This window comes from Alosa pseudoharengus, unplaced genomic scaffold (assembly GCF_046254945.1).
Source record: "Alosa pseudoharengus isolate Yale_2024_CS ecotype anadromous, Long Island Sound unplaced genomic scaffold, YU_APseudo_1.1 YU_APseudo_1.1_scf_1, whole genome shotgun sequence".
Lineage (NCBI taxonomy): Eukaryota > Metazoa > Chordata > Actinopteri > Clupeiformes > Clupeidae > Alosa > Alosa pseudoharengus.
Window position 1 is genome coordinate 28,243,810 of NW_027468564.1, and position 24,273 is coordinate 28,268,082.

A 24,273-nucleotide genomic window follows, 5' to 3' on the forward strand; every position below is an offset into this window, starting at 1 on the left:
TACTCACATGTATGGACATAAATCTCTCTGTGTTCAGTGTGTTGATGATGACTCTGGCCATACCGTCGGAGTTCGTTGTCACCTGCCTCTCACTCACCACCAACGCAACGTTACCTGCTGGTGTGCCATCGGGGTTGGTCACAGACACCTGGTGGAGCCCATTGGGCATTTATCCAGTAATAAGAAGCATAGGTAAATAAATGGTGTCAAATTGTATTGAAGAACCTTGTATAAACACTGCCCACCACCTACACACACCAAGGCATCAAATGGCATCCCAGGTTTGAAGAAATTTGGCATTTTGTTGAAGTGAACGGTGTAGGGACAATAGGCGATCCGTATGTCCTGTTTCTCAGCCTCCACCATTTCACTGCCTGTGAAAGACATATGACAGTGTGCAGTGATGACACAGTGAGGAAACACATTACTGTCAAGCACTGCAAGTTTTTAACCTAGCCTTGTGAAAAAAAATCTAAACTCTTTCTCCAACATTTGCTGTGCTTAAAAACATTCACACAGAATGCTTCCATTTTTGTAATACCTATTGTCAAATGATAGATATGTTGGAAGGCTATATGGCTGGTCATTAACATACATTTCAATTTTCAAATGATACAATTTACACAAGTAGCCTACAGTAGATGTAGCCTGGCTGACTGTCAATTGAGAAAAAGACCTCTGAAGTTTTTTAATGCAATTATTCACTCAATTCCAAAGAAAATACACATCTGTGTTGTTAACAGACCATGTACGGACCATGTGATGTAGTAACCGAGTGGTATAACTTTTAGTGAAACCAGAGAATGTCTAATAAGGGGAGAACTGCCACTCTCAGAAAACTTCCGGTTTCTGAACTGGTTGCAGTTCCTCCTGTGGTTCCACATGAGGGCGCTCGTCCACGAGTGCAGAATGCATGGAGGTCTATCCAGCTGTACCCCTCAAAATCCACTTTTCTCGGGATATAATTTTTTTCAAGTCATTTGAATATTGTATTCGAAAGGGGAGGCAAAGAAAATACACTTGGTTGAGTATTATATTTTTTAAAGTCACTTAATTGTTCTAAAAAGCCTTTCAAACGTGTCAATGACGTCATTCATTAGCACAATGCTAGCGTGTTATGGGCAACAACGACCCAACCTGTAAGAAATCAAAAGGACATAAGGACTCGTTCATTTAACTTTTGACCTATAACCCATGTTGAAGTTATACAAACTACAATCAAATCTGAGATTTGTCAACGACAATCAGGTGAAAGAGACAAATTTAGCCATCTAGCTCCATTGACTCCCATTCATTCTGCACTCATGGCGATCGCCCCCAGTGGAACTCTGGTGGAACTGCAGCCAAAATTCGGTACAATGGGACTTAATACGGAGTGGCCAGGCTCTTCGTAGACGGGCTCTGATGAAACCACATACAGACGGGGAAACGGTTTAGCACTTTTACTGAACTTTTCTAAACTGCAGCCAACAAGTTACACATGAAGAACCCAGGTGTCCCACACTTAAGCCTGGGGGAAACAATACACACAAACAAGAGATTCCTAGGGAAAAACAGCCCTCTTACTATGGCCACACATATTCACTATTAGATTAGATTAGATTAGATTCAACTTTATTGTCATTGCACAAGTAAGGACAACTAGTACAATGAAATGCAGTATCGCCCTCACCTTCTGTTCCACTGGAGACAGACCATGAGCCGAAATCTGATGGCCCAGGTATGTTACACTTGGAGCTTGGAAAACGCACTTACTGTGCTTCATGCGCAGTCCAGCATCTAACATTCTCTTTAGCACCTGGTCAATATTTTGCAAATGTTCCACTTCCGTTCTAACTGTGACTAAAATATCATTCAGGTACACTGCAACGTGGGTAATGTTTTGAAGCAGATTGTCCATAGCGCGCTGGAAGATAGCTGGACTGGATGCGATGCGAACACCACGTGGTTGTATTTGAATAGCGTATGTATAATAAGTATGAATAATTATGTGTGTTAATAGTCACATATTGTTTAGACTCCTCATCTAGCACTAGCTGCTGGTATGAATGACTCATATCCAGCTCTGTGTATGTTTTACCACCTGCTAACATGGCAAACAGATCCTCCCCTCGAGGTAGGGGGTAGGTGTCGAGTTGGAAGGCCTGATTAATCATCAGTTAGTAGTCTCCACAAATTCGCAATCCACCATCTTCCTTCACCACGGCTCTATTGCCCAGTTGGAAAATTCAACAGGCTCAATCACACCTGCCTGCTGCAGCCTCTCTAACACAGCCTCCACCTTAACCCTCATAGCATATGGCACCGGGCGTGGTTTGAAAAAGTGCAGCTAAGCTTTGGGGTCCACACACAATTTCACTGTGATGCCTCAGAGGGTGCCAAGCTCATTCTTAAAAACATCTCCATATTTGGCTATTACCGTATGTATTGTGCTACTGTCATGTTCTTGATTTCACCGCAGATTTCCCCCCAATGCAGGCAAATTTTCTGTAGGAGATCACAACCCAGTAAAATAGGCCCCTCCCCCTGGACCACCAACAGCGTCACAGACGATGCGCGCCACAGCCTGTAGCGTGCCTTCTGTCCTTCGTAATCTATGCCCACATCTATAGCCCCAAGGGGAGGAATGCACTCACCCGTATACGTTCTCAGTCTAATATTAGTCTTTTTGAGTGCAGGTGCCTCGGTTGCCCTCCCCAAGTTGTTGTATGTGTGTTGACTTATCACTGAAACTGAGGCCCCAGTGTCCACTTCCATTTTCAGCTCAGTGTCATTTACCTTCAGTGCTACATAGATGGGCTCAGCCCTCTTACTATGCCCACACATGTTCACTATGCAACAGTAATTGATTGGGATTTTGGTAATTTTGGAAATCACAGTAAATAGGAGAATGGACAGATGGATCTGCAGATCAAATTGAAATGGCTAGTGATTAAGCACACTTAATTTAAAATATAACCCATAGCTTCCCCTGTATTTGTTAAGGCACAGTCATAGGTGCTTTACCTGTTTTAGTTAGCACTCTTACAGTGACGTATATGGATAGCAGATTGTTGATGTTGGTGATGTGTTCTCTCTTCAGTACAGCCTTGCCTTTCCCTTCACAAATCTGCAGCAGACAAATTAACATGTGCGACACCATTAGACAAGTAGGGTAACAAAGTGTGTATGTGTGTGTGTATGAGGGAAAGAGAAGGAATTTAAGCATTAAGATTGGATGTGTGTGTGTGTGTGTGTGTGTGTGTGTGTCTGTGCCTAACAAACCTCTACTCTCTGCAATGATGAAGCCAGAATCTCCTTCTCATTCTTCTCGTTAACCCCCCCAAATGATACAAATCCCACCCCAGTCACATCCTTTTTGTACAAATACCTGTGTGTGAGAGAGAGAGAAAGAGAGAGAGAGAGATGTCCAGGAAGTAATTTCATTGCTTCTGATGTCTGCAATATGATAAGAAAGGGCCTTTTTGTGAGATGGATGCCCTTATTACCTGGCTACAATGTCAACAATCAATTCCTCATCACCCACATAGAAGAAGGGTTTCGCTGTAGTCAAGAAAACTTCAAAGCTGGGCAGAACTAAAATAGAAAAGTTCAAAGTGTGTGAGAGGTGGTGTTTCCTTACCGTATTCCTTCACCTCATTTGTGTGTATGATTGTTTCCTTACCGTATTCTTTCACCTCAAACTCAGCTGTGAAGTTCTTTTGCGGTGTACTTTGGAACCTTGTCACCACCTTCCAGATTCCAAGGCTGTGCAGGGAAAAAAAAAATCAATCAGACATTTAAACAATATGGCATGAGTTAGACTGGGGCTGGTAAAGGACATAACCACGGCTGGACCTCAGCCGTCATGACATTGCTGCTCTCTCATTTTGAAATGGAATATTGATTTTGGAGTGATTTTTAGCAATGAAAGGAATTAGGCGTGATGTCCTTAAGAAAATCGTTGGGTAGACCTCAGCAGTATTAAATGGAACACACAAAAAGACTCCTCAGCAAGGAAACAAACAAGACTTCACCTGGCGACTTCAGGGAGCTTGTGTTGTCCCGACATAACCCCTCGAGATGGAAAAATGACGTCTTTGGTGAGTGTGATTCCATCGGGAGTCTGAATGGGGGAGGGGTTGGGAGCATGTTGGGGGTAGGAGGGGTAGGGGGAAAAACACATGTTTGTTACTTATCAGATTATTATCATGTTATAACCCCCTGAGAGAGAAAGAACATCATAAAGATATAAAGCAGGAAAGGGAGAGAAAAACAGTTGGAGAGATAAAGAAAAAAAGAATTTAGGTGAGAGATATGGAGAAAAAAACACGTGTGATAAAGAGAGAGGGGTAAATATTTTGTATTAGAAGACAGAAACAAACAGAAAGAGAGAGAGTTAAAAAAGAGAGAAAGAGAGAGGGGTAAATATTTTGTATTAGAAGACAGAAACAAACAGAAAGAGAGAGAGTTAAAAAAGAGAGAAAGAGAGAGGGGTAAATATTTTGTATTAGAAGACAGAAACAAACAGAAAGAGAGAGTTAAAAAAGAGAGAGGGGTAAATATTTTGTATTAGAAGACAGAAACAAACAGAAAGAGAGAGAGTTAAAAAAGAGAGAGGGGTAAATATTTTGTATTAGAAGACAGAAACAAACAGAAAGAGAGAGAGTTAAAAAAGAGAGAAAGAGAGAGGGGTAAATATTTTGTATTAGAAGACAGAAACAAACAGAAAGAGAGAGAGTTAAAAAAGAGAGAAAGAGAGAGGGGTAAATATTTTGTATTAGAAGACAGAAACAAACAGAAAGAGAGAGAGTTAAAAAAGAGAGAAAGAGAGAGGGGTAAATATTTTGTATTAGAAGACAGAAACAAACAGAAAGAGAGAGAGTTAAAAAAGAGAGAGGGGTAAATATTTTGTATTAGAAGACAGAAACAAACAGAAAGAGAGAGAGTTAAAAAAGAGAGAAAGAGAGAGGGGTAAATATTTTGTATTAGAAGACAGAAACAAACAGAAAGAGAGAGAGTTAAAAAAGAGAGAAAGAGAGAGGGGTAAATATTTTGTATTAGAAGACAGAAACAAACAGAAAGAGAGAGAGTTAAAAAAGAGAGAAAGAGAGAGGGGTAAATATTTTGTATTAGAAGACAGAAACAAACAGAAAGAGAGAGAGTTAAAAAAGAGAGAAAGAGAGAGGGGTAAATATTTTGTATTAGAAGACAGAAACAAACAGAAAGAGAGAGAGTTAAAAAAGAGAGAAAGAGAGAGTTAAAAAGAGAGAGATAGTTAAAAAGACAGGAGTAAATATTTGCATAGCCTACCATGATTTCCACAGAAATGTTACTCTCTACCGGCTTCATGACAGGACTCAGAGAGAAGACTCTGTACATGACTGGGGTGACACAAACAATGACACCACATCACTACTCAACATCACCACTATTGAATACCACCATACTGAACATCACCATACTGAACATCACTATACTCAACATCACCATACTGAACACCACCATACTCAACATCACCATGCTCAACACCACCATACTCAACATCACCATACTCAACATCACCAAACTCAACATCACCATACTCAACATCACCAAACTCAACACCACCATACTCAATATCACCATACTCAACTACTACTCAACATCACTATAGTCAACATCACCATACTCAACACCACTCAACATCACCATACTCAATATCACCATACTGAACTACTACTCAACATCACCATAGTCAACATCACCACTACTCAACACCACCATACTCAACATCACCACTACTGAATATCACCATACTCAACACCACTATACTCAACATCACCATACTCAACATCACTATACTCAACATCACCACTACTGAACATCACCATACTCAACATCACCATACTCAACATCACCATACTGAACTACTACTCAACACCACCATACTCAACATCACCATACTTAACATCACTCAATTAACAGTAAAGACCATTTACTTAAATATATGAAATTTACTATAAACATATGAATTACATTTTCCTCAAAATACGGTATACCCATTTCCCATTGATTTTAAGTGTCAACAAAAGATGTACATAGGGACACCTTATACATCAATCTACATAGTCACTCTTTTATATCAATACCTTTGCCAATGCCATCCATTGGAAAATAACAGTACCAGTGTACAAATATTGTCAATCAGCCAATCAACCAATCAATCAATCAATCAGTCAATCAATAACCAACCAATAAACCAACCAATGAATCCATCTATTATTATTTAATGTAATTATAGACTTATGCTCACCTGTGCTTGAAGGTGTGTATATGGTCTTGTCTGTCTGCACAAAGATGTATCCAGACTGGAAAGAGACCAGCACCACTTTCTCCAGTGTGCTGCTGGGGAACTGGGCCCTCAGGTACACGTACTGGTTCAAGGTGTCGTCCTCCACAAAGTGATCTTTCCCCCCTTGGATCTTGAGAGTGCATATAGATGGGAGATTAATGGCATGTGACAGGACAGTGGAGAGATTGACAGGAATGGGAGGGAGGGATGGGGTGGGAATGGGAAATGACCCGGGTCGGACTTGGGCACATGGACGTAAATGTGGTATGGACACTGTAGCCAGTTGCGCTAAAGGTTGCGAAAAGAAAAGACTTAGAGTTAAGCTCATAAATATATATATTTATTATACGGCTCTTCACAATGCTAGTAGAACGCTCCATTGACTTGAATGGGATTTCCCAAAGTTCTAGCGGTAAGATATATTCATTTAGTTACCGCTGCAAACATATAATTACCGCTGTCAATGGCAACGGGTTTTGTGCTTCTGATACGTCTTTCATATCACTACGCAAGGACTGGAACTTCATTCAAACGTGAAAGCAGACGGTTGATCAGCTGTGTTCTAAAGAATGTTTGATTCAAGTTCAGCAGCGTGTGTTGTTGCGAACTATTTGTTTCTCAGCAAATGCCACGATGAACGGTAACAAATAGGCTAGGCTATGTAGGCTAAAGTCATATCGTGGGGAGTTTATTATTTCGTTTTGGCAAGTAGCCGTATAATAAGCGGGATAATGTATATAAGTCCCTTCAGGGCGGAACAAGACCCCTCCGCTGCGCATCGGGGTCCGGTTCGCCCTGTCGGGACTTATTTTCCCAGTAATGACCGGCGTTCTATACATTATCCCTTACGTAAAGCTTAATGATCTTATCAGTAAAGCTTAATGATCTTACAGTAAAGCTTAATGATCTTATCATTCATCTTACCTAATATTCGCGGAAATTATCCAGGTAGCAAGTAAAGCATGTTATATTATATACATGAACTGAACAATACTAGTTGGCAAGTTAGAGATGGTCCTGACTGTCATCAGTGCACCAACGTTTTGCCTAGCGAACCGAACCGAAGCTCAAAGGCTAACAAGACATCCACATGAATTGTTAACTTTAGCCTACGTAAACCACACAATACGGCATGTTTCTGATAGGCCTAGGAAGAGGAAGCATATTAACAGAGAGGTTTTTATTTTGAATTGTCAAAAGTAGTCAATAAACTTCATTTATCAGCATCGATTCAGTTAATAATATGGTTAAGGTAGAGTCAGATGTCCCTTAGGTTTTTCCATACCTGCCAACACTCCCGTTTTTCCCGGGTTTCTCCCGTTTTTAGCCCTATCGCCCGGACTCCTCCCGGTTTGTTATTTCTCCCGGGAAACTCCCGTAATTTGCATGGCCCAAACTCCTTTATGAACCGGACCAATATGTTTGTCTAATGTTGACCAGTTGCCAGATATTGTATCAAATGCATTATATTCACACAACCCACACACACCATATACAATTTCAACCCGTTTGTCACCTTAACCTGGCAACCTATAACCCAGTTGCGCAGTCGCGTTTAAGCGAGCCGATAGACATGGCAGGTGAAGGCGGTCGCGGTGTCCCCGCAAAGAAACCGAAGTAGCTACACTTGTAAATTTCAGCAATGTTGGACGCAACAATTTACATGTATCTTACCCAGTCATATCGACAACCTCCACGCTTTTTGTAAGGTGTGTCGTGTTGATTTTAATGTAGGCCACTGAGGGGGAAATGACATTAGTCAGCACATTAAAACACAGCGGCACCATCGCGCAGAAGAGGCCAGTAAGGGCACACAGGCGATCTCATCCTTCATCACGACTGACAGAGGCAGACAGAGGCAGAAAACGTGATGCAAGCCGAACTGAAGATGGCAATGTTGATAGCGCAGAAAAAAAATCTAAAGAAATATCAATAAATTAAGTTATGTCAACCCCCCCCCCCCCGTCGTGCCGAAGGGTCCCCGCACAAATCTCCCAGATTTTGAAAACCAAATGTTGGCAGGTATGGGTTTTTTCCCCTTAGTTAAGGCCCGTACACACCAGATACGATACGAAATAACAGTGCGAAAATGCGAAAAATTCGTGTGCGAAATTTTCGCACTCGAGTGTATGCCTACACACAAAATCCAATGCGATTATTTTAATATTTCGCATTCTATTTCGCACTCACGTCACGCAGGTTCACACAGCGACTTTCAGTAAGCAGGGAGAACTCATAAAATCATCAAGATTTGAAACAGATTATAGCCTTGATCATTCATGGAACCGTGTAGGCCTATTGGCTTGAGAGGTGCTGGGGGAATTAAAGCTTACAGCCATCCTTCCCATCCCTTGTCTATTCTACTTGTGCTATTGTGATAATTGTGCAGTCCAACACATAAGTTGGTTGGGCTCATTAGTGCACCCATACACCCACCCCACTACACAACACACACGCAATTCTAACGCTAGGCGGGAAGAGACATGATTAACGTTGGCAGTAGTTTAAGGAGGATACGCTTTTATAGAATTAATCATTATTCCTTGAAAAAAACTCTGAGTCCGGGTAAATAGACGGACACAGAGAGGTCAGCAGGGAATGACGAGCTGATTTTGTGCTGAGCTCAACGTTGCGCTCTGCCCCACATTGAGCCCATCCCCGATCTGCAAGCTGCAGGCAGGGGTGCCCGCATATTGGACTCGAGGTAGGCCTATGCCATTTGGGCGGACTGGTGTAGCCTAACAAGCTGTAGGGTAGGCAAGGCCTCGTTTAAAATGTTACATGCCAAAATGCTACGCCAACATGCTATAAAACGGCCATAGCCTATATCATGTAGGCCTACATCTCACGAAACCATTTCACACGCAGGCTACATCAAAATGTATCTTCTAAGAAGCGGAGGCACAGAGACAGCCTGTAGAAGCATGGGATAAAATCGCACTGCTGCAACAAGTGGTACAAATTGATCAGCTTGTATGACGATGATCCAACAAACAGCAAAAGCTAATAATGATAGCCTATCAGTCATTAGCTTACCTTTATAAGATCCACAGAAAGTTTTTCAGAGTTCCACATTGGGCTACTTCAGTTATGAAGCATAAAGCAAAGTTAACGCACCAGGAAATGTGAGGCAAAATTACGATAGTGGTAACCCTGGACATAATGCTGTTGTCAGCAGCATAGGCTATCATGACCTATTCTTAAAACTTCCATTTCCATGAATGCATGTTGTATTTTTTCATTGCAAATATGTGCAGGGAGAAGCCCTCTGTCTTTAGTGAGATTTAATTCTTTTTGGTTGAGTGTAAAATGGGACGGTGGTAAGAAGTGGGCAAAGCTGTCTGCAAGGAGTTTGCACTTCGTAAGAAGTTCGTCAGGAGTAGGCCTACTCTTGAACACCTGAGAGTCTACTGTAACCTCTCTGTAACTTTGGCATATAGGCCTATTAAGGAGACTAGTGATCGTGAGCACTGGGCCCACTTCCCCGAAAGCATCTTAAGCCTAAGAGCGTCGTAAAGTCCCTCTTACGAACGTCTTAAGATTTGCCGACTGTTTCCCGAAACCATCGTAGCTTAAGAGCATCGTGAAAACACTCGTAGATCTACGAGTGCTCCACTCGTACATCCAATTTACGTTCCCATTCTTTATTGTGTTTACCTGTGATGAATCAGATTTTAGCGTGCAAAATAGCCTACATTTAATGGTCATAATAATGTGATGAAAAGCGGACAAAAATGCAATCAAGTTATGAAACGAGACGTTGCCAGAATAATTTGACATTATCTTTGATAAGTGAATATTTTATTAGGCCTATATATGAGGTAAAAAGCAGAGAAAGCAACATGTGGTTTAGTCTGTAGCCTAGTGCATCAAAATCTAAGCCTACACATTTCCTCTCTTTCTTACTCGACTTCTTTCTTATCTTCAAACGTGTTCTTAAGTGACACAGCGAAAAAATATTGCGTGCATGGTGCAACAATCTAATCTTAAAATAATTAAAATTATTTATGTCTCTGTGTGGTATATAACCTACTTGGGATGCTTACATGCAGATGTCAAAGTGTTTCTATTTTCGTATTGATGTGAATTAATGTGTAGATCCGAAGTTTAAATGGTAGGCCTGTGACGTGCAGTCACCTGACATCACCGTCAAATCAGAGGATATTTCAGAACTATTAACGTGGACAGCTCCCCTTAAGAGCATCTTAGGAGCAGTGCACGCGCGTTCACGCTACGAGCATGTTCGGGAAACAGTCGGAAAAAACAAACGAACGATCGTAAGATGAATCGTAGAAAACCCTCTTAAGAGCGTGTCTCCGTCGTTATCGGGGAAGTGGGCCCTGAGCAGTAGTATCACCCAATCTATCAGCTTTTTTTCTGCTCGTCGTTCTATTGTGACATCAATGGAACCCTGCAAAATCATTATTTGATTGGTCAACAGCTGTTTTTCGCATGCGAAATTTCGCATGAAATGAGACCGTTGCGAAAATGTTTTTAATCGCAACGAATTTCGTCCTCGGTGTGTACAGACTAATACGAATGCATGTGTTTAATAGGCTGCGTAATTTCGTGCGGTGTGTACGGGCCTTTAGACTACTAAGGTCGTTTGTGCAACAGTTTAAGGGATTTCTTACAAGATAAGGACAAACCCTTAAATACTAAGGGAAAATGTTAAGGAAACCTTAAGGAGAAAACTTAAGGGTGTTTGTGCAACCGTTTTTATTTTAAGGGACCCTTAAATCAGATTTTAAGGGAAAAACTTAACTTAAGGTGCTTTGTGCAACCGGCCACAGAGCCTTATAGATAGAGAGTTGCGACAATGGGTGTTCAAAATTCGTTAAGGTCACGTGGTTCATGTAAACTTCAAAGAGTTCCCGGAAGTGATTGACAATGTATTAGAATCAAGGGGGCAGGCGAATTCCCGGAAGTAGAAGAATCGACGTAGGCTGGAGGGACCACCTCTCTGCTAACTCCCATAGAAGTCCATTCATTGTAGGATTTTTTTGAAATACCATAACTTCATATAACATATATCCTGTGCCGATATTGTAGCTACTGTGTAATCCACATAAACACTACAAAGGCAAAACAGACTCCACTAGCTCGTCCGTAACGTTGGTTACCCGTAAGAAGAACGGTTAGCTTGTTCGGTTGGAGGGAAGCTAGCTTTGATGTAATCTCTCTTTCGCGCTGTAGGGAGATAACCGTATTGTTTGGATAAGAAGCTCAGTCCACCTTACTGTCTATGACGGTAACTCATAAGCAAAACCTAGCATACACGACGTATGTTAAGGTAAAGCATTACACAGAGGGAACCTAATAATAATAAAAAAGTGAACCTAATTTTTAAAAAAAGGGCACTAATCATTTCAGAGGTTTTCGATGGATTGACCGTAGGTCGGAAAAGTGGAAAAAAGATTAGCTTCAAGGCTATAACTTTGTTTTGTTTTAGCATGACTGTTTTTGAAGATGATCATGTATGGTAGCTTCAACATTAACTCGACTTGGTGAGGATGATATTAATAATAATACATAAATAAATGTTTAACTTTGATGACTTTGAAGGCGAAGGAAGTGTAAGAAGAATTTCTGTGTATCTATCATATGAGTTACAAGATTCAGTTTGATGGCTAACGTCACGAAGTTAAGTGTGAGTCTGCGCAGTACTGGGGGGACCAACTGAAAAATCGTTCTATTTGACTCAGTGCCCTCCCATTCGTCGAGTCTGTTCGTCCATTTCTTTTACTGTCTATGATTAGAATGCATTAAATAGGCTGCTGTTCAATGATACAGAGCCACGATTTTGGGTAATTGACAGTCAATAAATGCATTGATATACAATATTTATAACACAGTGTAATTATTGCGTAAACTGTGTAGTTATCCTACCATTACAATAATATTAAATTAAATTCCAGACCTTATATCGTAGCCTGCTAAATATCGGAAGGTGACCTTTTTTTCTCCATTTTACGTATGAGTCACTTAGTATTAGGCCTAATTTCTGTACAAAACCAAGACGGGAGATTCTTTAGAAAACGCAATTGCACCCACCCAAGTGTATCTAAATTATCGTTATAAAAAAATGATATTGCATGCCTACAGTAACTCGAAAAGCTGTAAACAGTTTTTTGGACTGTGTGTAGCCTACAAAAGCGCATGGAGCTCCAGTGAAATTTTGATTTTGCAACTAGAAACTGTAACACAGCTAGTCTAACATTAACTTGTTTGAGATTTCTCCCCAGCGTTTTCTCTGGTAGTCACTGATCTGAGCTATAAGCGAATTACCTGAAGTAGCCTATCGTCGCGGGAGAATAAAAAAAGTTTTTTAACATCTCTCCAGTGTAATGGTGGGCATGTTAAGTTAACCGTGGCATTACCTACACACTAACCCATGGTAATGCGAGTGATCATAATAAAACATAAAACGAGACATGTATGTCCTTCGATAAAACCAGGCTATGAACTCATAAACATGAACAGTATTTAGTCATCTTTTTTCATTCACCGTGCTGTGAACAGCATTAACATGCTAGGCTAAAGTAGTGTTAATTTTGTCACCTATTTTTAATTTAGTCTTAGTCTTAGTCTTGTGACAAAATGTCCTTTTTAGTCTTTGTCATATTTAGTCATTCAAATATCATTTTTGTTAGTCAAGTTTTAGTTGACTAAAAGTCTCGTAATTTTAGTCTAGTTTTAGTCAAAAGAAAACTAAAGGTATCTTAGTCTTAGTCAGTTTTAGTCAACACATTTTAGTCTTTTTTTATTTTTATAACTATTTATTATTTCTGATTACCATTTGAGTCAAATAGTGTTTCACACATCTCAATTTTCCAACAATATTGTGTGTCCACAGGGCTACTCGTCTGTTATAATTACTCATTCTGATTTTTTGTCAGTCAGTATGTTTCATGCACAGGTAGGGATTTGACCATAGACAGTAAAAGATTTGACTGGATCACTGTCATATTCGTAGACCAGTGTTTCTCAAAGTGTGGTCCAGGGATCACTGGTGGTCCGCAAGCTATCCCAAGTGGTCCGCGAGCAGACGTGGTAAAATATAATATAGATGAGTTGTTTGAACCAACTTGTATGTAAAAACAGTTCTGCAACACTGTCTATGTAAGATATGCCAGTTTAAATCATACAGTATGAAGCCACACAATAAGCAAAGTGCAAAGACAATAAGCAAGGTGGTTTAGTAAGTAGGCCTATTGTGTAGACTAATTATAGGCTACTGTTGAAGTAGGTCTAATCTTTTTTTTTTTAGCTAGGGTTAGTTAAGTGGTCCTGAAACTGAAAAAGTTTGAGAAACACTGTCGTAGGCCAAAGTATTAAAGTTTTACTCCGCCTCGCTAGATGGCGATATGCGCCCAAACACAACACATTCCCCAAACAGACTCTCCATCTTAGCCATAGCTAACTTGCTAGCGAACTTTCCATATTAGCTTACTTGCTAGCAAACTTTGCATCATCAGTCTAACTAGTTAAATAGTTGACATTACACGATGAACATTTTCGTATAGACATTCTGGGGGATGTTAATTTGTATGAGAGAAGCTTCAACTTCTGGGTATGTAGTATTGTGGCATAAAGCTTAGGTAGTTAGCTTGCTAACTCTGGCAGAATTCTCCAGTGTTCTTGTTCCATGTAGTTTCGTGTTGCAGCCACAGGGTTGCAGTAACAGCACGTAGACTAACCTACAGGAAAGCTGTTGTGTATGAACTCATTCGGAATATTTTGAAAACGTAACAGCTAGATATTCTGTCTTCTCATTTTGTAGACGAAAATGAAGAGAGATTTTATCTTAGTATTTATTTCATGCAAAACATTTTAGTCTCGTCTTTTTTCGTCAATATTAATGCATCTTAAGATAGTCTTAGTCAGTGTTTCAGGACATTACTGCCGTCTCGTCATCGTCTCGTCTTAGTCATGAAAAAAAAGGTTGTTGACGAACATATTTCTTCTCGTCTCGTCTGACGAAATTAACACTAGGCTAAAGAGATTCAGACAGATGAGCACCTGGGAATAGTTGTGTGCATCGTGTCAGAAAATAGCAATTTGATCAGTGATCATGCATCATATGAGCGCAAGCTTGGTTTGAAACTTTCTAGGGATATAGTCCATGAGCCACAGGGGGTCGTCACTACCACTTGGGGGGGCAAATTCTCACTATATTTTTCTGAAAGCTACATATCTCTGGAGTATAAAATGGTATGATAGCAAGTTGGATCTTGTAGCTTTGTGGCTGTACAGGCCTTCAAAGTTGACCTCTGATTTGAAAAAAAAGGAAATTCCGCCTATTGGCTTTTTTTTGTTAAAACACTCATAAGAGCCCAGAAAACAATCCAAATCTTATTATTACTGATGCATATGTGGTGTTTGATGTTGGCATACATATTTTGACTCATTATGTGATTTTGCTCTTCATTTTGGTTGATAAAATTCAAGATTTATGTGTAATAATGAGCAAATCTACGTTTTCAGAGACACAACGTGTTGTAGCACTAATTGAAATGCCCACTCCCTCATTAATCAATGTATTTTCAATGAACTCAGAACTGCCTGAAAGTTGCAGACCTGTTCTGGAAATACGTGCATTAACCCCCTCGACTGTCAGACAATGCTGTATCTGCTTCGAGTAGGCCTATTAGGTAGGACTGTCCTCAGTACACAGTACAGTACAGTACACTTCTCAGTCCTACTCGAAGCAGATAGCGTTGTCTGACAGTCGAGGGGGTTAATGCACGTATTTCCAGAACTGACAATTGAATACTCTCGCGTTGCGGTTTGAAAGTTCAACGCTCAGCTTTTTCAACGCTAGTGTTGCCACCGTTCCGCTGCCGAACCATAGAGACCAATTGGAAACCTGCCGCCTGCCGCTGGATAATGTGATCCCTGCCTAAATCTGACCCAGAGTCATCATCATCGTCGAATTTCTGTCACTCTACATACGTCATCTGGTATAATTGATATGATTGGCTATGAGCTACCTACAGACACATTTGATAGACATTCATAGCACCCAATAAACGGCTCTGGCCATTCGCAAACCACGCCTCAAAAAACCACGCCTCAAATACGAAAAAATTAATATGTGGTTCCCAGACCCCAAATCTCTCCCCAAATGAGGTCTGGCGTCTGACACAAAATTAAAAGAGTATATATACTATACTTATTAAAAAAAAAAAAAAAAAAACAGCGCCGCTGTTGATGCAGGCAGCTCACTGCGCCGGGATTAGTGTGTGCTTCACCTCACTGTGTGCTGTGTGTGTGTTTCACTAATTCACAGATTGGGATAAATGCAGAGACTAAATTTCCCTCACGGGATCAAAAGAGTATACTATACTACTATACTATACTAAAATGTTGTTTAAATTAGCACTTATATAGCCGTAATACGATAGATAGATAGATAGATAGATACTTTATTGATCCCCAAGGGGAAATTCAAGAGAGATACATCAGTTTAGGAGCCAGCTAGCATTTTCCAGTGTTAAGTACGCCATTGTTGGTGCAGAGCACATCTGTGTCATCCATCATCAGTCCAAACAAAGACTATGTTGTTCTAAAAGCACTCTTGTGCCTAGAATAGGATGTTACCATAGGGATGCTAACTTAAAAGCAAAATAATTAACTAATTAGCTGAGAACCTATCTTTAGCAAATTACTTTTCCTAACTAAAAGAAGAGGAAAGAATACAGGGATAAGAGGATAGAAAAGAGGAGAAGTCAACAAAGGTCGGAGAGGAGGTCTGATGCCACACCGTGATGTCTGCCAGCACCATGTACTGGTTGGCTCTGTTGAGAGTGACAGTTGTGCTGGTTAACTCCACATTCTTCTTCGGGTAGTTCATCACCATAATCTTTACGTTCTGGTCTGGTCCAATGTAGTCCTGAGCCTCCACAAAAACCTTCTCAGGGGTGTTCACCCTCAGGATGCTAGGAGCCGATAACACGAAGCTGGTGGTGGTGGGGGTCAAAGATTGTTTTAGTGTTCCTGAAAGTCTATTAAATTCACACTAAGGTACAGCCAATGGACAGCCAATCATTAAACTGTTATGTTTCCAACCATTGTTCATTTATTTCTTTAAAAAATATATATGTTCCCATATCTCCCTACTCACTAGAATGCAAAGTACAGCTGACATTGTGATGGCATATCTCATCATGTTTACCATTGCTATTTTCACATCATCATTTCTAAATGGCTCCATTATATGTTTCTACATGGATCAATGGAATCAGGCATTAAAGTAAATTGTGGGGTCATTTTACTAAATTTTGGTTTGTGCACAATTTAGTATATTGTGTGCTCATTTTACTACAAAGTGCTCTCATTTTACAAAATTATGATTGTGATCTTGTGATCAGATTGTGCGCTTGATTTAGTAAATTGTGCACTACACATTTTACTAAATTGTGCGCTCATGTTACAAAAATTTAAATGAGAGCATCATTTAGTAAAATGTGTTGATTCGCTAAATTGAGAGCACAATTTCATAAAATGAGTGGACAATTTAGTAAAATGAGTACACATTTTCTGGATATACACCAAAAATATCTCGCAATGACCTCTTCAGAGTTCTGTACTTTAGAAGGTGTTTTATGTCCATTTGAGAAAGCTAAAACGCTGTTTATGTATGTACAAAGGGCTCTAATGCATTGAATAAATGACACTTTAAAAAAATACATCTGTGTATGTGTATACAGGATCTGAAATGTAATGTTCCTGTTGTTGAACTACAGTTGAGGAAACATGGTCAAGTACTGACACTGCAGTAGTGGTCTCTATCTCCTAACAGAGACGGTCATCCCTGGTCTAGAAACTTAGTCATGCTATGTATTCTTCCTACTTGTGCACTTAACACAGGTGATGTCACTAATTATCTACCTGGCTACTAATGAGGATCAGATGGTTTACTAAAAGTGCTGGATCAAATATTTGGCTTATTTCCTGAACCCTGGATGTCCGCTTCTATCAACAGATAAGCAGGGACACCACCTTGATCAACCACCAATTCCAAAAAGTAAAAAAAAAAAAATTACTTTGCTATGTGCAGTTTGAAGACGCCACCCAGCTCCCAGCCATTTTGCATCTGAACTCTTCATATATTGGGAAGAATAGACTTTGAGACAGTGTACTTTAAGTAAACAATTCAATCTGATATCAGTCTTTGTCGCACACAAACATAGCCCATCTTGTTTCAGTGTGAAAGCTGCAGCTGCTGTAACACAATGTTTTCTTCCGGTATTTCGCAATACTATTGAGTTATCTCCCTGGTTGATAACGATCCTACCAACTCATGTTGAACACCACTCCAGTTGTGTTATGTTGAACACTTGTTTGTGTTACAAGGCAAGTTTTGTATTTTCAAGATTTATTTATTTTTATCTCCATGTTGCCAAGGACATACATGCTGAGAGTGACAATGAGACATAAACCATCTTTCACATCTATGTTGAATCTAAACCATAAGGTATAGTAACACAAGCTTCAAGCTTTGTTACTTTGGTCTAAGCATGTGTCTGATAGTTTTTTAACTTTTATACTTGTGTGTGTGTGTGTGACAAAGCGTGATTTATTACTGATTGACTCTGTTTGGGCAACTGCTTGTGTTATGAAAGGTCTTTGACCTGCACATTTCAAGCTGTGCTGTTGGAACAGTGGTTCTCAACCTTTTTTGAGCAAACACCCCCCTGACCTTACTTTGATCCTCTGGCGCCCCCCCCCCCATTAACACACACACAATTAAAAAAAAAAAACTACACCCCTGGGTAGGCTATAGGCCACTCACACTCATGCTGTATTGCTTAAATAAAAAAAAACGAGCCCATTTCTGTGCTGTTTTGGTTTCTTCTGGAATTATAAGAAAAATGTCCCTATGAGCCTATTTTATTATTAAGCAGATTTAGCCCACTGTTAGAAGCAATAGGAGACTGGTTGGGTAAAAAAAAACACTACCACATCAGCATTGGTTGTAATGATTTTTTTAAAAAATGTAGGCAACAAGACGTGTCATTTTATCATGGACAAAAATCAATTGCACATCACGTGAACAACATACATCGCAACAATCCAACCAATCACAAAACAGATTACGCGCGTGAGGCCTGTTTAGTCCTATATATATATTTCGTATTTGATTAGCAACAGTCTTTTCGTGGAGACTACGCTCAGAGCAGCTGCAGAACAACAGCGAGCGGAAAACAGGCTATGAAACAAAATTAATGAGAGCCCTGTGGTTGATGGCTCGCTGCCAGCTTCTTGACGTCTGGACATTGAGAGGTCAATTTCAATCTGAGAGCACCAGAGCTGATCAAGTTTAGATATTTTGACTGCTTGCACTGTATGACCACTGAGCGTAGATAAACAGTAAAATGTAGCTGGGTGAAAATAGCCTATTTATTTCAGGTAGCCTATGTTTGCACCAAAAATATGTGAAAACTATAAAAGTTTAAAATGTAAAAAAAAACTCACGTTCCCAGCGCCCCCCTAGGTTGTACGAACGCCCCCCAGGCGGCGGTACCGCCCCAGTTGAGAAACCCTATGTTAGAACATGTGACCACATATATTTGTGTGTTATGTAAAGGAATTGCCTAATGTGTGACATCATTTCTACTCAGACCAGATCACACAGAAAACACACTGAATGTGAGTATGTGCTTGTGTGTGTGTGGGTGTGTGTTTGTGTGTGTGTGTGTGTGTGTGTGTGTGTGTGTGTTGCTTGGTTGAATGTAGCAACTCACCCTTTAATTTTATACAAGGTGTTAATTAACCAGACACACATAGACAGCAAATTCATATAAATAAACATTTTAGACAGCCATGAATGCGTGTGAGAGAGCGAAAAAAAAAGCATACAGCCATGTATATACGTGTGTGTGAGTGTGCATGTATTTGCGAATACAATAACAGGCTACTCACAGTGGGCATGCATGCACACAGTCTCACTCTCTCTCTCTCTCTCTCTCTCTCTCTCTCTCTCTCTCTCTCTCTCTCTCTCACAGACACACACAAACAAACACACACAACTTGGCCCCCAGAACTATATTATTTGTGCTCTGTGCGGGTTTGTGTGTGTGTGTGTGCACATATGTATTAATCTGTATGCAAATATGTATGTGTGTCTGTTTGTGTGTGTGTGAGAGAGAGAGAGAGTACCCGTGTGTGTGTGTGTGTGTGTGTGTGTGTGTGTGTGCGTGCGTGCGTGCAAGAGACATGCTGACCCAACTCTATGGAAAACTCCATTATTGATTATGTACATAGTGTCATGAATCACATATGAAACTCCATTATTGATTATGTACATTGTGTCATGAATCACATTGTGTACACAGAATTTGGATTTGTCATAAACTCTAGAGTTGTACAGGTACAGTAGTTTATAAAACAACAGTAAACTGACTATCTTACAGGCTATATTAACCCTCACACTGTGATCATAACATCGACATCTTATAACTTATTCCCTGCTACATATTGTTCACAACACACACACACACGCACACACATACATACTCATGCACAAACACACTTTTCCACCGAATGCTTTCTAATACAATCATACAATCTATATCTACTACAAGTCTAGCGAGTTTTCCACAAATAAACACAGGTTTTCCACATACTGTATAAAAAAACAAAACAGGCTACTCACAGTGGGTCACATGTTGAGAGAGCGGGGAGAGAGAGAGCCACAGCGGCCACACACACCACCACCAGGTCCACACACATCTTGTACTGCCTGTCCGATACTGGGTCTGTGCAGTAAAGTGTCTGAGCTCAACCCTCATACGGCCTTATATCCATACCAGTCCCTGCCCCCTCGCTCCTCACACACACAACACAGACACCTCTCCTCACCCTCTTCACTCCCCTTTCCTGTCAGAGCGATTGGGCAGTCTATGGAGAAAGGGGGAGGGGGGGTTTGAGTGGAGTCAGTGTATCAGGACCTGACGAGAGAGAGATAGAGATAGAGAGAGAGAGAGAGAGAGAGAGAGAGAGAGAGAGAGAGGGCGGTGGAGGCAGATAGGGAAAGTTGTGTGAGTGAAGTAAACTAGAAAATGGTAAGGCCTCTATGTTGCCATCGGCATATGTTGAGTTTAAACTTGTGAGGGTGTGTGTGTGTGTCCTATTGACATGTTTGCAATGTATGTTGAGTGAACACTTGTGTGTGTGTGTTTGTGTTTCTGTTTGATTTGGGGATGTGTGTGTGTCTCAAGTTAGAAAGTGTAATAAGACCAACGGAAAATCAAATGTAGTGATTGTCTAGGCTGGTTTGACATGGAACTATACTCTCATTCAGGCGTAATAATCCAGTCACTAACCGATTCGTTTGCTGCAGCTCAACCTTGTTGCTGGAAATTAGCCTACAGGGACTATTTCCAGGTGCTGCATGATATTATTGTGCTGCTGTGCTCATGGTGTTCCTTGATTATTACACTAGAATGAGAGTATAGTTCCAGTTTCTGCCCAAAGCCCTTGCCATTTTCAGTGTTAGTTCATTGCTATTACTAGCCTAGCCTAGCCTAGCCTGGCGAGCCAGACCCACAATAAAATGTAGGGTCTGGGCACTCACCGTTCACAGTGCTCAGTCCGAGGGGCGAGATAATCAGTTGTCTTTCAAATTTCCTCTGCACGCAATAGGACTCAATAGGATATTTGTTTTCAAGTAGCAGGGAATTCAAGCCAAACCGTTGCAACTCTGCCATCAATCATTATGTTAAGCCCACCAAACGACTCTATACACAATTTCAATGCCCTGATTAAGTTTCGATTTCTGGAGCTCACAAGTCAATGGAGAGTTGCTAGACTAGCGCTAGGGGCGCGTCTAGATTTCTAGGCTAAGCCTAGCCTACTTTGCAATGTCTTGGCCAGATGTATTCAACCACAGAAGCTCAATGGAGTAAACATGGCTTTAGCATACCTGTTAACCCTCCCGTTTTCTACTGTAAATATCCGTATTTTCATACTCTCATAAGCCCTACAATCGGGCCTGTCAGTCTCTGTAGGCTACTGTTGTCCTTTTGCCAACTTGTCTTTCTAGTGAAACAGATGTTTTCAAAGCATCGTTTTCTTGCTTGAATGCGATAGACTATGATGTTAACCTATAAGACAACCAGTGTTGGGCAAGTTACTTCAAAATCGTAATGTACCATGCATTACTTATTACTGTCATTTCAAAGTAATTTGTTACATTATAATATTACTGTCTCTGAATTGTAAGGCATTACACTACTATTGCATTACTTTTAAGTTACTTTCACCAAAATATCTAGAAATATGGATTTGCCATTCTAAATGCAGTTTATTACGCTCAATGCAGCTTGCTCTTCCAATGGAGGGAGATGTGGTATAGCATAATGACTGAGCTAGGCTTAAGGCAACAGTAGAATGCAATAGGCGCAGTGCTCATAATGCAATACAAGGAACAATCATAGTCAGAATTTTGTTAAAAACCGACAAAAGGTCAAAGTCTGGTAAATTGTGATAGAAACACTGTAACTTTAAGGCCTAGGCCTACTCATTAAAATCAATAGAGAGCCTACTATATTGTAAATCAAAGCTTAAAGGAACCGTATGTAAGATTGTGGCCAAAACGGGTACTGCAATCACTTTCAAATTACTGTAGAGCGGTGTATCCCCTTCCCCTCCCCTCTGACTGGCAGAGTTGGCAACCGGATGACGAAACACTACTGACTTTGTGATTAGTAGATAGGTGGAGGGTGGCGCATTAGGCCAAAACACAACATGACAACATCATTTTTTACATACGGTTCCTTTAATAAAGACATGTCAAGATGGTGGCCTTGCTGGCCATTTCGGTGCCCTAAGTGAGTGGCTTTGAGTGAGTGACATTTAAATGATAACTCAAACACCTAAAGTAAAATAAAAGGCCTATTATTTACAGACCATTACTGTGTATTTTTAAACATTAATTTCTGAAGAAATGCTGTTTTACTTATAAATGGTGCACTGTCACTTTAAGAGCATTGATCTTTACGTTGTCATAATGGCCTTTTGCCATTTTTTACAAGCCTTATTTGTTTGAGTTACATTTATAGCACATAATATGCACAAGGTTAAGTTGTTTTAAGCAACCTTCATTGCTTTGGAAATGGAAGTATGCAATGACATGTTGCTTCACATTTCGTTTTGTGAATACAAGTGAAATATGAGCCTGGTATCCACCTAGCTATCTGAATGGAATCCGTTTCAGTCTACTCAGCATATCATGTGCTTCATGTAGCCTAAATGCTTGGAAAACGAATGATTGAAGACCCACCAATTCTAGTACTACGTGGTGATTGAGAGAACCCAAAAGGTATCAAACTTGCATGTAACATCGTGTTAGTGCATTTTGAAATTGTAAACGTTATTGATGAAGAGTGAAACGCAGTTTGCAGTAAAGCTACTATTCATTGGTTACATTTGGGTGCCCCCTCTGTCCTTTGGTGCCCAACGCAAAGTGCGTGATGCGCGTGGTGGGAGCAGTACACTGCCAGGCTACACAATCTTTTTCTGCATTTCTATCCCTTTATTCTCTTCAATTCAAGTTCACAGCACAAAGCTGACATGCACAACAGCATAGTTTGTGTTTTATCAAGAATCAAAAAGATTAGCGTGGCACTACTTTAGATGTTTAATTAATTTACTTGTGCTATTTCGCGAGCTGAGAGATCTTTCGGTTTCGCACACAAAGTGCACTAACTATTATGTTCTTCATAGCCTTGTCTCTGACAAGCTGAAAATAATGAGCGTAGGCTTATGTCCATCCAGCAAATAGTCCGCCTGCGAGTCTGCTGCAGCCACAGTCATATTCTACCAGTATCAGGAGATAACGTTCTACTATTTTGCGCGGATTTTTTCTCCTCTGTTGTTCTCGCGTGGTGTTTGCGAATATGTATCAAAACAAAACAAGCGCTTAATTTTGGGTTAAACTGCATTGTAACGCGCGTTACTGAAGTTTGTACCGAGTAAACATTACCCAATATTTTTTTTGTAATGCATTACCGCGTTACCGCAAACAACAATATATTACAGTAATTACATTACTTTTGTAACGCATTACTCCCAACACTGAAGACAACGGCGTGGTTATTGTGAGAGGACGATTTGATGGCAAATCTGTCAGCAATGTCAAGTTAGACCTAGCTTCTCTCCTCGTTTAGTTAGTGGAGCAGTTGTGTAGCCTGAATTCTTGCTGTCAGCAGAGGGATAGCAACAGAAAGACCAAATGCTGAAATGTTCCCGTTTTGGGTAAACCTGGGAAATGTCCCTTATTGTCAATGCTAAATGTTGACAGCTACCCGACAAACATGGGACGTCCCCCGGACCTTATGTGGACATTCACAACGTCCCCTATTGGTCCCCAATGTCATGTTCTCTAGCGGACGTTCCAGTGACGTTATTGACATCCGGAGCAAGTTATCCTTTGGTTACTGTATTGTGCGACGTTCGGTGCAGGACTTTCTGGGGACATCACTGTTAGGTCCCTCGGATGACATTCGCATTTGGTCATTTCAAAGACGTCCTAAGGACGTCCTTGTGTGGGCCCAACAATAACGTTATACCGGGGACATCAAGGGGACGTTTGTTTATTATGTACACACATGGCAGCGGAGTTGAGAGAGCTCTGGCTACAGCCTGCAGGACTGAGACATCCACATCCCTGCGCGACTTCAGGGCCGCGTTTGGGCATTGGGCAAAGGGGCTGCTGCCCCGGGCCCTGGCCACTACGGGGCCCCGGCGCGGGACATTTAAAAAAGAAAACAAATGTCTTATCATCACCTGTCTTTCCCCTTATCAATGCATGCTATCACAGACAACAATGGCTTCGCATGAGACAATTAGGAAATATGAAAGCGGAGCTCGAAAAAAGAGAGAGTGGCAGCCAGACGTTTTCAGTAAGGCGCGCCAAAACCACGGCCGTACCCAAGTACGCACTGTGCGTATCA

General features: G+C 40.7%; 1 protein-coding gene across 1 annotated transcript in view; it reads right to left on the reverse strand.

Moving 5' to 3' along the window:
- LOC143118071 (complement C3-like) overlaps positions 1 to 24,017 on the reverse strand; it is a 182,495-nt gene extending 158,478 nt beyond the window's left edge. The window contains exons 1-12 of the mRNA XM_076279307.1: positions 23,984 to 24,017; positions 19,974 to 20,076; positions 16,080 to 16,275; positions 6,275 to 6,443; positions 5,293 to 5,363; positions 4,017 to 4,105; positions 3,665 to 3,747; positions 3,489 to 3,576; positions 3,265 to 3,370; positions 3,007 to 3,109; positions 259 to 374; positions 8 to 148 (exon numbers count right to left, since the gene is read on the reverse strand). Of these exons, the coding sequence (XP_076135422.1) occupies positions 8 to 148; positions 259 to 374; positions 3,007 to 3,109; positions 3,265 to 3,370; positions 3,489 to 3,576; positions 3,665 to 3,747; positions 4,017 to 4,105; positions 5,293 to 5,363; positions 6,275 to 6,443; positions 16,080 to 16,275; positions 19,974 to 20,076; positions 23,984 to 24,017 (1,299 nt within the window). The remainder of the gene's footprint in view (positions 1 to 7; positions 149 to 258; positions 375 to 3,006; positions 3,110 to 3,264; positions 3,371 to 3,488; positions 3,577 to 3,664; positions 3,748 to 4,016; positions 4,106 to 5,292; positions 5,364 to 6,274; positions 6,444 to 16,079; positions 16,276 to 19,973; positions 20,077 to 23,983) is intronic.
- Between the last annotated feature and the right edge of the window lie 256 nt (positions 24,018 to 24,273).